The sequence below is a fragment of the Volvox carteri genome (assembly GCF_000143455.1).
Source record: "Volvox carteri f. nagariensis unplaced genomic scaffold VOLCAscaffold_13, whole genome shotgun sequence".
NCBI classification, from domain to species: domain Eukaryota; kingdom Viridiplantae; phylum Chlorophyta; class Chlorophyceae; order Chlamydomonadales; family Volvocaceae; genus Volvox; species Volvox carteri.
The window spans coordinates 1,132,389-1,147,267 of NW_003307556.1; the positions used below are offsets into that span (position 1 = coordinate 1,132,389).

At 60.6% G+C, this 14,879-nt stretch overlaps 1 protein-coding gene across 1 annotated transcript; it reads right to left on the bottom strand.

Moving 5' to 3' along the window:
* Positions 1 to 1,162: 1,162 nt before the first annotated feature.
* VOLCADRAFT_104231 (uncharacterized protein) lies at positions 1,163 to 14,721 on the bottom strand (the record flags this gene model as incomplete). Its single annotated transcript, XM_002949244.1, has 23 exons — positions 1,163 to 1,852; positions 2,347 to 2,456; positions 2,673 to 2,814; positions 3,113 to 3,768; positions 4,053 to 4,248; positions 4,630 to 4,764; positions 5,123 to 5,253; positions 5,613 to 6,360; positions 6,631 to 7,422; positions 7,801 to 8,135; positions 8,424 to 8,639; positions 8,805 to 8,809; positions 9,085 to 9,262; positions 9,308 to 9,624; positions 9,988 to 10,187; positions 10,330 to 10,449; positions 10,755 to 10,916; positions 11,372 to 11,658; positions 12,042 to 12,268; positions 12,553 to 12,734; positions 13,025 to 13,132; positions 13,411 to 13,523; positions 14,646 to 14,721. The coding sequence occupies 23 exons, from the start codon at positions 14,719 to 14,721 to the stop codon at positions 1,163 to 1,165; spliced, it is 6,126 nt and encodes a 2,041-aa protein (XP_002949290.1).
* Between the last annotated feature and the right edge of the window lie 158 nt (positions 14,722 to 14,879).

The following is a 14,879-nucleotide window of genomic DNA, read 5'->3' on the forward strand; positions in this document are numbered from 1 at the left end:
ACCTGCACTGTACAATGCTAGTGCTGATCGCTGTGGGAAGGCAAGCTTCAAAAAAAATCTGAAAATGGGGCCACAGTCCACCGCCCAGTGTCTGGTCCATCTGTCTACAGTGTCACGAGGTGCCCGATGGCCGTTAGAAGTCCGGTACAAGTGGGATGCATGCCATGCCTCCGGCTGGGTGGGGATGAACATTGCTGAGTTCCCCGAAGCTGTACAAGAGTATAGGACTCCCCAAGCATTATCATTTTTTGCGCCCACAAAGGCCAGGCAAAACTGTGTCATAGGCAGTGCCGTCTGCATCGGTCGACTTCCTTGGACCCCAACATTGTGTTGCACCTATGGTCTTGTCAGGCGCGACAATTAAAGCACATTCCAGTCACCTGGCGGCAAAAGCTTCCACACGGCCCCCGGCACTTATCCTGGCTTCTCGCTTCCTCTGCAGAAGGCTACACACCACGGGCACTGGGGAAACAAGTAACGACCTGATCACTTTGCCTTACACCATTGCATACAACACAATAAATGCATTGTAAACCACAATGACGTGGTACTATGCATAGTCATATGACCTGACTGTCACACGCAAACCCAACGCGACCAGTGCGAACAAAACCGCATACATCGCTCGTTATTTCACTCTGTCAGCCTAGCCTTGAGCGCAACCACCCGTGCCTTCATCGAGGGGAGCTTGCCTGGCCATCCTAACGCACTTCGCAGCGCTTCCATCGGCCCACCCGACTACCGGTCACATCAACTGCCCTCCTGTCTTGAAATCGTCCCCTCAGCCTGCCATCCCTGTCCTTCCCCATTGGTTCTTCCCAGCGTGGTTCCAAGTTAGTACATGGTTTGCTCTCGTTGTCATGTTATCACCACCGCCAAACCCAAATGCCCATCCAGCGGTCCAGATCAACACCAATCATACTATATGTTGGGCCTCCTGTGCGCCCCGCACAAGAACGGGAAGCCCATTACCAATGCGGTGGGCCACGGCCTGCTTCCATTCCCATGGCATCCATGTCTCCACCCCATTAAAAGCAATCAGCAGCGCAACCCAGCTCAGCAGCCCAGCCCAGCTGTCCCAGGGTTGAAGTACACTGAATACTGATCAGCAAGTCCAGTTTGGGGATTGCCTCGGTAAGACCAGTTCTCTGCTGGCGGTAGCTCAGATCACAAACAGCTTGCCCTTATGCTCGTCAGTCTCCTCCACGCTGCCAAGACCGTCAATTTCCACGCTGCACTCCTTGCCCCGCAGCACGGCAAATATGAGCTCCCCATCGTATGATTCTGGCTCCGTCGGCGCGAACAGGATGCTGATGGTTTGCGTGTGAGGAAGCTGCAGTCCGCGCCCCGGCAGCACACCACTGGCGGGCCGTACAATGTATGGCCCAATGCGAGCCTCGGCGATGATGCCTGTGACGCCGCTGAGCGAACCAGATGCTGAGCGCTTGGGTGGCGGCGGAACCCCGGCGGTTCCCATACGCTCCGCCGTGCTTGATCGTGCCAACGAGGCGGGAGTGCCGGAGGCGACCCCTGCCGGTGGCGTCGCTGCCGCCGCGCCCGACGCTGATGCCGTTTGGCGGTTCAAAGACCCTTGCGAGCTCGATCTGCTCTGTGCAGGGACGCCGTCCGGAGTCGGCCCGGCCGCCGCGGCCGCCGCCGCCGCCGTCACTTCAGCCTGCGCGCTGGCGCTGGCAGCGGCACCCGCGCCGGGCAGGGTTGGGAATCGCGGCTTGGCTCCCTCCACTGTAACAGCCCAGGCGGCATCCACGTTGGTAGGGTTGGACAGCTCCACTAGCAACTCCTTGGGTGATTGTAGGTGAACCTTGCCGAAGTTGAGTCGGCGCGGCTTGACCTCCAGACGCGGGTGCAGCATCTCTGCCACCAGCGGCAGGCGCTGGCTGTCGCCGTTGGCAAAGTTGATGGACAGCGCACCCGTGTTCTTGTAATCGGTGGTGGTCTCCACCATGCGTTGCCGAGCCTGAGAAATGAATGTAGCGGTGATGAGTTTAAGGGGTGCAAACCTTAGAGCTTCAGAAGTTTAGAAGGTTTGGGCCTGGCATGGATATGGCGTTGGCTTGAAACAGACGGACATACCCCATCTGCGAGTCGTGGGCCTGATGCGGCTGGCGGCTGGGTCGCTGTCCGTTTCGATTATACCCCCTTTCATCCCTACCGCCCTGCCCCTTACCCTCCTTACTCTCCACGCTTTCCCACGCTTTCCCACATGTAACCTGAGCGACAGGGGCTATCATCCACTTAACAACACCCTTCTGCGCCTACGACATGTTGCTGTGCCACGTATGCGTCTCCCTGTCCCTCCCTTCGCCGGCCGCCAACGCTTCTCACCTGCATGGCCGCGAACCGCACCGGCAGCGCTTCCAGGTCGCCCTTCCCGGGCACGTAGCGCAGCGTGACGTCCACGCTCTCGCGTGGAGGCAGAAAGATCTGGCCGCCTTCTACGGGACGTAGGGATTGCAGCGGCAACGGCAAGGACAATGGTGACACGAGAACATACATCATCAACGGGGAAATGATTGCAGGAGAAGACAGCAGGTACGGTACTCCCCCACCCACCCCTCCTATCCATTTCTCCGCTAAAAGCTTGTTCCTATTCCCAGTAACATGCGGTCTGCTTGCGTGTTTCGTAGTGCCCTTCCTGCGGCGCCACTCACCTGTTGCGTTCTTGCCCAGGCGCCCGGTCGCCGCCGCCGGTCCCAGCAAAGTGCTGGTGCCCTTGTAGATGATGGGGTCTTGCGGCACTGAGGGCACTGCGGACACAAGGTCCCAGGGACCCTCCACGTCCATGCTAAACACCTGCGAATGCAGCGTGGATGTGGATGTGGAGAGAGATGGTGTAGGGCGTGAGAAGGGGCGTTGAAGGAACAGCCGATAGAAGTCATCTATGGAGGGAGAAATCGGTAGGTCATGGCAGGTCGGATGTGGGATGAGACACGCCTTAGCAGCGAGACGGCATTTCCACACACGCTTGTCCTTGTCAATGCCCAAGCATTGCGTCCGGGCCATCATACTCGCACTCGTCCGATTCCCTTTCCTCCGCTTCCATGGGGCCCCCCGGATCTCCAGCGCTCCCCCGGACATGCCCCTCACTCGCCTGCGGGCACTCCTGTGTGTTGCTCAGCGTCACCAAGTGCACGAAGCTGGGGTGGCTGGCCGGCTGGTGGATAGATGCCACAGTCCAGTTTAGCTCCGATAGACCATCCGGCTCCAGATGCGCCGGCATCGATGCGGCACTGAGGTCTACCTGCAACGGCTTCAGCGGCGTCGGCGGCGCGCCGGCGTGCGGATGGAACGTACCCGACAGCATCGCGCCGATGCCATCGGCAGCGTCGCCAGTGGGCCACAGCCTCAGCGTCAGCGGCGCGTCGGGGTCACTATACACGCGACAGGCGCCATGGAGGTATCCCGCGTGCGCACGCGGCGTGGAGCTGCTAAAGGAGACGGTGAAAGCAGCCGAGCCGCCGCCGCGAATGACTTGCTCGCGCGGTTCCACTGTGAAAGGCCCTTCTTCCAACGGCACGGGGTCGGCGTGGCGCACCGCAGTGACCCGCACGACACCCTGTCGCTCGTCGGGGGTGATGGTCACGTCGAAGAGCTTGTACTGCGCGCGTGTGTCCCGGAGGCGACCCGGCCCGCCCCACAGGCTGTCGTGGTAGCCGGTGCCGCCGGTGCCCACGTCGGTGGTGGGAGGAAAGGCGTCCAGGTCGATGTATTCGCGGAAGCGGCGCAGCTCCCAGCTCAGATGCATGTCTGTCAACCCAGAGCGCAGCGACGTGATAGGGTGTAGGGTTAAGAAGGAAAACTACTACTGGGGCTCAAGCTAGGACCATAGCGTAGTGGTTTACAGGGATTAGGCCCCACTCTAGATTTCCACCCCAGGTTCTCCACTGGCCTGCTCCCCGTTCCTACCCTCCGAATGACCACACGATGGTACCATGTGCTAGCACCCGCGAGCACCCGTCCCGCATTTCCGAGCTAGTTAAAAGCCTCGGCCCCGGAAACTCCGCGCAAAACAGGCCCGATAGAGGACTCACCTAGGGAGCCGGTGTTGAAGACGTGAAAGGTCCGTGACTGCTGCACCCCCAGCGGCACATGTCCCCAGGCCAGGGACGTGCGCCAGGTGGCCTTGTCCCGCAGACCCCGCACCAGGACCCTCTCGCGCTGAACAACAAGCGGGGTACCCGCCACGCCAACCAGTACGGGGATGTCCCGGGTGGCTAGGTCGCCAACCTGGCGGGGTTCGGGCAGCGTGGGTGGGTGGGTGGGTGCGGGGAAAGGCGGTTAGGGAATGAAAACCCGCGGACAAGCGGAGCGATTGAGTGGAAAGCGGCCGGCGGGTGCCTGTCACACGCGAGAGGATGCAACACAAAAGAATCCAGAGTTGGTGGAACCTAGACCAAGGGTTTCTCGCGAGACTTCAACCCCATGCAACAGACCAACCCGCCCAAAACTCCTCCCGTACGCAACCCGTGGCTTCGGCTGCTTGCTGGCCCTGGTGTGTGTTGCTAGCTGGAATGGAGTTAGCAGCCGCAGCCTTTCCCCTTTCCCTCCTCTACTATGCCCTCTACTATGCGGCCGCCGCGGCCATCCCGAGGTCGTCGGTGCTTTTACCTTGACATGCAGCATATCCATGTAGGCTCCACACATGTCGTTGAAGCAGCTGATTGCCAGCACCTTGCGAGTCCAGGGAGCCAGGGTGGTCTCCGGGGGTATCACCGATACAGCGAGACCCTTGTTGCCCAGAGCCTGTAAGTCGGAGTGTAGGTCAGGACGGCGTCGAGTGGAGTGAAGCGGAATGAAGTGGGTTGGGGCGGTGGGTATGACGTCGTGAGAGGGAGAGATAGGATTGCTGCTGGGTTTACATGGCTCACCTAGCGCTTTCGTGGCTCTGACCGGTGGACCTTAACGTATTGCGCTACGGCGAGTTTTGGTTTTGGTACATAATGGATAATACTGGCGATACCGCGGGAGGGCAAGTTAATCAAGAAGGCGATCAAGGACAGAAACCCCATTACGCGTGCTTGCTCCTGTACACGTGCGGTTCAGTTCGTAGGGCAGGCGGCGCCGCGCACACCGGGGTGCACACTCATGCACGCACCCGCACCTGTTCCGCCTCCTCCTGCAGTCGCCGGTTGGACATCATTTCATTGCCCTTGGCGCAGCGGAAAGGCGACCGCTTCTCCGCCTCGTTGCTGAGCTTGACGGGGGTGTACTTGGAGGTGCGGATCTTGGGAGCTGCGGCGAGCAACAAAGAACGCGGCGGCGGCGGCGGTAGCAGCAAGGCGGCGAACTCAGAAGCACCGTCCAGAAACGCGAAAGTTTTGAGCGTTGGAATAACTTGGGATGGGGATTGGAATGCTCAGTAGGTTATGTGGGGAAAGGGGTGTGTGCAGCGTGTGCATCTGCGACCTATCATCCAGGCAAACAACACCGTGTGGGTAGCAACACAATTTGTGTGGCTTCTGCGCTTCGGATACGAATGGCTGTCGCCCATCGGTCTTTCTTCCCACAACTTGCATATCCACAACTTGCATGTACATGTGCATTCTTACATACGTATGCAGACGGAGTAAGACGCGCATGGACAGACCCACCCGAGTCCTTTAAGGCCGGGGCCTCCGAATCTGTTGACATATACGATGTATCGCGCGGCCGCCGCTCGTTCCCGCCGCCCTCCGACTTGCTGCTGTTGCGCTTCTTAGTGAACTTAGACGCGTCGTCCACTCCGAAGCGATCCAACCATGTTCGTATGCTGGTGTGCATTGCCGTGCGGTTGGTGAGCACCAGGTACATCTGCCGCGTCTCTCCAAGAGGCACCGCCTTGCCGAAGTCGGCCACGAGGTGCCGCTGAGGTGTTGGCAGCGGCCACGCCGCTGATGCCGCACCTGATGCGGCGCTTGCAGCGGCGGCGTCGCCGCTGGAGGCAGCGGTGGTGGTGGTGCTCGCGGCGGCGCCGGAGGCAATGCGCGCAAGGATTTCCGGCGGCAGGTGCGGCATTCCTTGAAGTATCCCAACGTCCAGCTCCGGCCGACCGTTGCGGCCGCGGCGGAAGTATGACGTCGCCAGCGGCGTCGTTTGTTGCCGCAGGAAGTAGCTGCCACCGTCCACGGAGCTGACGCTGGAGGCCTCCACGCCAGGAATTGAAGTGGCTGCCGCTGCCGGAGACGACGAAGTTGGCGGGGCGCCCATTTCCTCGTATTCCTCCTGGGTTAGCAAGTCATACGTCACGTCCAGGCCGTGGATGGCAGATACGACACGGAAGCCCAGCGGCTGCGGCGCGCCGTCCAGCTCGCAGACCCCGTACATCACGGACTGTCCAACTGCCCGTGGCGTGTAGCGGACCTGCGATGCAAAACAATTCATCGTCATTCATCGACTTCACCATTACCAGGAAACGTCCGGCTACTTCTTACACCTCTCCGTCTATCCCCCTCTCACACGCACACCCTTGGCGGCCCCCTTCGAGTCCCCTCGGGCCAGTACTGGTGCGAGTCTAGGCCCTCCAGATTCACCTCACACGTGACCCCCCTGCCCCCTACTAAGCCTGCTGTTTCCTTCCCCAACGGGCCAACATCCTTCCTCCCTTCTCGTTCTCCCCCCCCCCACACCCACCTGCAGCTCCACCTCCTCCCCAGGCGCCAGCTGCCCCTTCTCCGGCTTCACCCTCAAGTCCGCAAGCGCCCCATCCGGCTCGTCCGCGCTCGCGCTGCTCCACCGGAACTCCAGGGGCAGCAAACTCAGATTGCGCATCGTCAGCAATTGCCGTACCTGCACCCCCACAAAGGTCACGCCCAAGTCCAGCACTGGCCGGTCGATGACACACTTGGGCGTCACCACGCATACAAACGCCTCAATACACTCCATGCGCCCGAGACCCACACCCGAGCGGAGCTGCACGATGGACCGGCTGCGGCCGTCTGTCAGGCCGTGTACTGTAACCCGCACGGCCAGCTCCTCCCCAGGCGCCAACACGCCGCTGCTGGGCTCAAACGTCATGTAGGTGGAGGTAGGCGCCAGGGATGGCTCGTCAGAGGACCTGCGCGCGGCGCGCCCTGCGGTGAACATGGCCCGCCGCTCGTCCACAGAGACTCGACGGTCTCTATCCTCCTGGGTTTCGTGGTTGTGGTGCTGGACGTGGTTGTGATGGTTGGCATGAGGTTGCTTCGACCCATGGCCGTGGCCGTGCTCGTGGCGCTTGGATGGGGTGTCGTCACCTGGCTCTAGGGCAGGCCAAGCTTCCCGCACGGGCGCCTGCCCCTCCTCCTGCTGCTTGTGGTGTTGCGTGTGTTGACGTTGCTGTTCTTCCTCCTCTTCCTGTATCTGCGCGATGGCAGCTGCCGCCGCCACGGGGTCCAACATACGACTGGACTGCAGCAGCTGTGCACGGAGCAGCTTGGCCTTCTCCTGAGGGGCGCGGCGGGTGAGTGTACGGACGTGTGTTGTGGGTTTGGGAAGCGTGAGTGTCGGCCCGTGTCTGTGTCTGCACGCCAGTTGCATGGGAGGGTGCTGGACAAGAAACAGTTACACATGTACCAACACACAATACAGCCATGTTGTGGCCGTTTGGCCATTACCAGACCGGCATTCGAATGTGACCATTACGAAAGATAGTAGCGCATAATGCTCTGGCAGTCTACCCTGCCTCGCAGCTCAGCCCTTATCACAACCCGCGTGATGATTGCGCGATGGTGTGTGCGGTCACGTGCGTACCATGTTTTACCATCATGCATCCCCAACAGCGAATCCCAGTACCAATCCCCTTATACCCCTTCAGGCTCTTACCGCGGCAATAACCGCTGGCGTCAGCTCCCGCATGCTCCACGGCGTCGTGCTAGTAGCGCTGCGGTTGCGTATCACCAGCATCCGCTCGCCTCGTCCATTGAGCCGCACCAGCCCGAAGTCCAGCCGCGACGCCATCAGCGACGCATGCGTCACCCCCACGGTGCCCCGCACCTCCAGCTGCACAGGCGGGCCGTGATTATGATCCACGGCTATCACTACACGCGCACGCAGCGGCCCCGGCTGCTCCGGCGCCGTAAGCGCTACGTCCAGGGCAGCGGTTCCCAAGCCGGGCACGGTGAGTGCAGGGGGCTGAATGGCAATGCCAGGGTAGTCGGCTGCGCAGCGGAGGGCAGGTTAGGGCGGCGCGGAGGGAGGAAGGTAAGGAAACAGCAGCACCGCAGGCCCCCAGGGCGGCACGCGCAACGGTAAAATCCACACATGCCACAGCGCCCCGGAAGCCCCGTAGTTGTAATCCAAAGCCTTGTGCTCAGACCCGCCACCAACGACTGAACCACCACACCCCAACAGATGCCTAAAGAAGTGCAGAGACTTTCCAGCACGCGCACACGACCACGCTCGCGCACGGGTACGGTCGTATGTATGCCTCACACGGCCACGCTCACCGGTCACTCGGATGTCCACGGCACCACGCGTGGGATTCCGCAGCTGGACCCTGCGCACCACCCTCTGCTTGGGCATGAGCGCGCCGGGCAGCACCAGCAAACGTGGCACAGCCTCCAGCTGCACCAGACAGCCCAAGCCCTCCAGCCCCACCTCCGCCACCAGCACATCGCACTGCGCCGCAGCGGCCAGGGCGGCGTGGGAGCTGCCGGCTCCGGCTCCGGAGCCGCGCGGCATGGAGCTGCCATCCAGCGAGGCGATGGGTGTGCGGTCCACTCGAAGCTGAGCCCAGCGCTCGTAACTGCAGCGGGCCCATGTGGAGTTGAATTTGTTAATGGGGAAGAGCATCGTGGATCCTGTCTGTGGATGGGGACGAGGCCCACCTTCACTGGTGTTGTGCAATGAGGTTGAACAGGATCAACGGGGGAGAAGGCAAGTGAAGGGAGCGTTATGGGAGGGGGCAGCAGCCGCGTGTAGGCTATGGGTCTGTTTTAATGCGTGCCGTGATCAGAGGCCTACTGGTGGGAGAAAGAACAGCGGCTGGCCGCCAGCGGATGCCTTTACGACCGTACGTGAAAGGGGAGGTGGAGAGGGCAGAGGGGAATCGCCGAATCAGGTAGGCGACCGCCGTGCGGTTATCATTCTCCGCGATGTCAATCTCACCGTTGGCATCCCGGTGGTGTGAATGTGAACTGGAACTCCATCACCTCGCCCGGCTGCAGCACACCCCGCTCCGGGACCACCGAAAACACGCGCTCCACGACCGCACCCAGCGCTAGCGGGTCAGGCCCGTGTGCGCCGCTGCCGCTGATAATGCCCCACGGTGTCCCCGCCGTCTCCGCTCCGGGGAGCAGCAGCGGCCGTGTCGGTGAAACAGACTGCGCACCCGGCGATGGTGCGGCGCCCAAGATGGCGGCGGCGGTGGAGCCGGCACCAGCGGCTGCGGCGGAGCCGCACCCACTTCGTGAATTCCTAGACAGCTGCCGCTGCGGCTGCCGCTGCGGTGATTGCGGCTGCTGCTGCTGCGGCGGCGGCGGCTGTTGTTGTTGCTGCGGTTGTGGCTGTTGGCGCCGTGGACTGCTGCCCCGCATGGACTTGTTGTCCACTAGCAGCACGTGGGCATCATCGTCCTGCTCCTCGTCGTACTGCTGCTCCGTTTGCAGCGGCTCATTAGCACGGCGCTTGTGCTGTACCTGCGGGTACCTGTGCGCAAACACAGCGGAGCGTACCGTGGTGCGTGAAGCAGTGTACTGCTGGGTCAAGAACCCATGGTATGAAGAAAGGCATGCGTGGAGGCATGGTGTGAAGAAAGGCATGTGTGGAGTGGTGCAAAACATCCCGATTAAGATGTGAAGCAACGAGGGGCAGGCGTTGCTTGACACAGCTTGCGGCTTGGGTGGACGTAATGGAGGCGGCAGCGGCGATCTCTACAGGCATTTCCAACCCCACGAAGCACGGCCGATCCCTCCCCTCCCCTCCCTCCGCTTGTCCCGCCGACGAGGGACCTCAAGTTCGCGGGCCTCGTCCGCGAACCAGATCCTTTCCTGCCTCCAACGCAGATCTCACTTGGTGAGCGACCATTCAAATGCAAACGGCAGCTTGGTGGTGTTGCGCACGGACACAGTCTTAGCGAAGCCCGACCGCGGCGCCACCTCGCCGAACCACAGCGGCAGGTCCAGCTCGCGGGGCTCCAGCATGCGGCCATCGACCGAGTGGAGCAACACATCCACCGACACGCCGTTGCCCAGCAGCGTGAACGTCTTGACCTGGGGTTGCCGTGTTGTGGGGAAGGCGGGGAAGAGCATATGGGGTGCTATGCGTGGCCTCTTCGAAGTAGGCAGCAATGTTATCGAGGCACGGAATTAGTGGCGCTGCGCTTCCAGAACCCCGGCACCGAAACCGACGCACCTGGCAGTTGTCGCACACGATCACCAGCCGCTCGTCATTGCTGCCCCACTCAATGGGTTCGTACGACACATTTATTGCGATCTCCTCATTTGATGCCATCTCAAAGTACAGCGGCCAGATCTGCAGCGGCGGCGGCGACCAAGGCAACAACAACAGCAACAAAAACGATAAGAAAGCAAGCCGCGTGGCAGTTTTCCATGCATGGAGGATGAAACTCGTGCAAGTATTTTGCTTGTTCCAGCGCTGTGCCATCTGCCATATCCAATTGCTGCATCCTGCTCCATCCCAACCCACCCTGAGTATCCCCATGCTCACACGGCCCCAAGGGCCCGCAGCAGCACAGAATGGTTTTCCGCTTATGTAGGCTTATGTAGCATTGCACGTCCCCTAACAAACTGGACCCGTGTCCCTTGGCCTCCGCCTACCTTAAAGGGCCCCATGACGGCACGATCCGTGGGTGCGTCCTGTGCGAAATCTGGCCAGTCCGCCTCCGGCACGATCCGGAACCGGCCCGGGCCGCCCAGATTCCTGAATGAGATCTGCTCCGTCTTGATGTTGCCAATTACCACCTGGCCCATATCGAATTCCTGCAGGCGCGCGGCGTGGTGCACGTGGAAGGAGTAAGGATAGACACATAACCGGCCCACACGGGCCTCCGAAAGCAAGAACGCTCCAGTCGAAAAGGGTGCAGCTCAAGGGGAGTAGGGAGGGGAATCCCGCGGCTCACGCCACCTCACACCGACCATCAGCCCTTACTCCGATTCCACTCCTCCCAAAGCCATCCCCGCCAAGCTCTCCTCAAGCATCGGCAGTCCTTCTAAAACCACCCCTACCACCAGGTCTCGTTTTCCCTTCCTTTCTCCCATCCCCGGTGTCCCCTTCCTCAACCCCTGTCAGTGCTGCTCCCTCTTGCCATCTTTCTGCATTGCCAGAAATCCCGATGCCCCGAGTCCGTGGTTTTCCTTTTCCCATTGCTAATATACCGCTGAGTCCGCGTCCTTTCTCTTTCCTAACTTCAAATAACAACCCCGCCTCCGCGCACCTCCGGCAGCGTCAGCGACGGCGGCGGCCTCCGCGCCCTCAGCGGCACCGTCAGCCGCCGCCCCGTGGTGTCCACCGAAATGGCGTCCTCGTAGTCCCCCAGGGAATCAGGGCAGAAGCGCAACGTGAGCTCCGCTGCCATGCCCGGCGCCAGCAGACCCACCTCCCCGGGGAAGCGAGGCAACGAGACGTGGAAGTATTGGGAGGCGGGCGGAAAGACGCGCAGCGCACGTGACACGCCCGTCACGTTGCGCACACGGACCACCTTTTCGTAGGTACGACCCACCACTGCAAGGGAGGAGGACCAGGCCGGTTCAGGCCAGGCGGGGAAGTGTTCATGAAACCATGCAGAGCGGTGTTGTTGTGGAGCATGTAATTGCTATAAATGGATGTAAATGGATTAAAAACGGGGATAGGGCCGGCTGGATAGGACCGGCTGGATAGGACCGGGGGTGACAGCCAAGACGCCCAACTGGACTGTGATGCCAGAGCTGTGGAGGGTGTGTTGTTTGCGAGGTAAGTTCGTGTTAACATGAAGGTGGAAACACTTGAAGTTGGAGCGGGCGAGCCTGCTGACTGTCAAGGCGCCCACCGCACTTCAAGAAAATCTGCGCTCTGCGCTGTGCAGTGGTACGCAACGCAACGCACAGACTGATCGCAAAGCAACGCACCGTAGTCGGTAAAGATGACCTCCTCGGGCTCCACCACGAAGATGGCGTCCTCACGGGCAGTCATGTTGGACTTGATGGGCGGCGACACCCCCATGCGGACCTCAGCCCGCGGTCCCACCCACCGATGCGTGTCGGGTTTAAGGTCCAGTAGGTTGCGCACGGCGGGTGGGAGCGGGTGACGCGGATTGCGCAGAAACGTAAGCTTATGGTGCATGGCCTGGATGATCCTGCCATGGCGATACCATGACGGGGGGAAAGGGAAAGGGAGGGACGAGGCGATCCGGGGGTTAAAATAGGACCCTGGGATAAATGGATCCGAGGATAGGCGGGATTGAAGAGTGCGGAGAGAAAAAGGGAAAGGGACGGAATGGTGGAAGGCTGGAATGCAGGCTAGAAAGCCCCCTTCTATTCCCCTCTCTCTCGTTTTCGCTAATGCTCTCCCTATCCCCACAACCCTGCCGCCCCTAGAGAAATGACCCGAGCCTCTGGCAGGCAGCCTCCCCTCCCTCACTTTTGCTCCTTTTCGAATTGCGCCCGCGGCATTTTGAGCGAGAGCTGTCGCCGCCGCTCCTCCGCCTCCTCAATCTTGGCCGCCACCTCCTCCGCCGTTAGAGTGTGCCAGGTGAGGGCCTTATTGGATAGCTGCTGAACACGCACCAGGCGCTCCGGAGACAGCGTGCGGGTTTTGCGGATCTGGGGGATCCGGACAGAGGCGCGTCGGGTGGGGAGCAGGGGCAGGGCGGGCTAGGTAAAACCCAGCACAAAGGACTGACAGATCAGCGCATAGCCGAGGACGAGTACAAGCCCGTGAATCGGTTCCGTAACCAGGAAGAGGGAAAGGAAGAGGGGTTCGTACCGGTCCCCACGTGGACCGGCCATTGGCGGAAAGGGGGTCCCCAAGCAGCTGGCCTGGCAAAGTACGCCGCCGCTGCGTCAATCCCACCCAATACCCTTGTTCACGGGCCTCCTGGCCTGGGGCGTACCTCGAGGGTTTGTGTTGCTTTCAGGTAATTTGGCTTGGCAGACGTGTCAGCGTACTCGGCAATCCGCGGCGGGTTAAGCACCTCCCGCCCTTTGATGGCTTGGTACTCCTGCACCCGTGTGAATGGCCGAAGACGCGGCCGCAGGATGCCCGGTCATAGATTAGGCAGGCGTCGCGCCGGCACGATGCACATCACGCTTTCGTCAGGGGCCTTCTGCTAGTCTTACCCTATCTCCATGTGCGTAACTCGACATGAAGGAGGCATCTGCTTAAAGCCATATGGTACCCTCTTCCACCTGCCCTTATGGGCTACCTCAAGCCTCACGTGCCACAGCACCCTAACTATTTGTGACCATGCCGTGTCGGAACCAGCGCACCGTACCGCACCTGCACAATGGCCTTAGGGTTGACCAGCCGTGCCCCCGCCATGGCGCCATGATCCAGCTGCAGGTGAGATGGCTTCAGAGGCAGCCCCACGTTGCGCCAGGCGGGAGTGAACTCTGCACATGTATATGCGCACCCGGGATAAGGAAAAGATCCCAGGGCAAGGTTAAAATACGAAAGGCACATACGCCGCCTGTGATGATGATTTTTTTTGCGGTAATACTGGGGACTGAGGAGGAGGAACGTGAGCAACGTGAAAGGTCGGGGAAAGGCACGCGGTCACGCATTTGGCTCTGCGTGGCACTGCTGTCTAAGGCTTAGCCCCTCGCGGCGAACAATGTTTACATCTCCCCACATATGGGGGCCCCTAAGCGGATTCCCACGGCGGCGGCGTAGGCGATGCTAGTTATCGGCTACAGCAGCCCGATCCCCCCAACCCCCATGAAGCTGCGTTTTCATTTTAAACTCGGGGTTTCCCGGGGTTTCCCCGCTCTTCAGCCTGCGGCCACGTAAGTTGTCCCTTTTGTCCAGGTGCAGGCCATATCGAGAGCGGCACTGTGACCCAATCCCAGTTGTGCCTGGTGTTATTGTGACCCTCAATTTCGGGATAGATGCGGCAAACATGCACGTTATTGCACACACGGGAACGACACGAGTTTGGCCAATAGACAGTTCGATAACCCAAAGTTTGTGACACGCGTCACAAACTGCTGAGCACTTGGCTGGTTCCAATTCTGTGTCCATGAGCCCAGAGCCGCATCCTCACCCAGCATAGGACGAACCAAAAAGTGCAACAGAAGGGTCACCCAGGCTAAAGCTCGTTGGCTGGATGACATACATGTTACATCGGCCAACATAGGTATGGCCCATGCTGAGGGCTGTAGGTCCTCCTGCTAGGAGGTGCTGCATTGGGGACACAGCTGCCTGGCGCTGCAACGGCCTCCCGTACTAAAGCACAATCGGTTTGCGGCTAACCTGAGCGCAAGACTAGGATACTGGTGTCAGAACCAGGACTACAGCAGGGGTACCCATAGTGTCGCAGCCCGCTGGCTGCCATCCCGGGAATTACGATCCAGGGAGCAGGTCGCATTTTTAGGGATGACCCTTGCCCTTTGCCAGGACGATGCTGCCCTGGCCTATGTGCGGGGACCCTCAGTTCTGTGGACAAGCTGGGTTTCTTCAGGACTCTCGACAGCAGTTAGCCGCCGTTCCTCCGTCCCCAGCCATGCCGCCCCCACCTTCGTCTGCTTTTGCAAGTGCCCGCGCCTCTGCCTCCTTCGCCTCTTCTGCTGCCGTCCGCAAGTACTGCTCCATCTCGTCCGCGGACGCTCGCAACCGCTCAAACTGCGACCCCCCGTTGCAGTCAGCAGCGACAAAGCCAAAATGATGACTCCTTAACTCGAACAGGCCGCCTTGCTTCTAAAAGCAAGCCTAACTTCCTGTGGGCTGGGACAACATGCACCAGCTTCTGC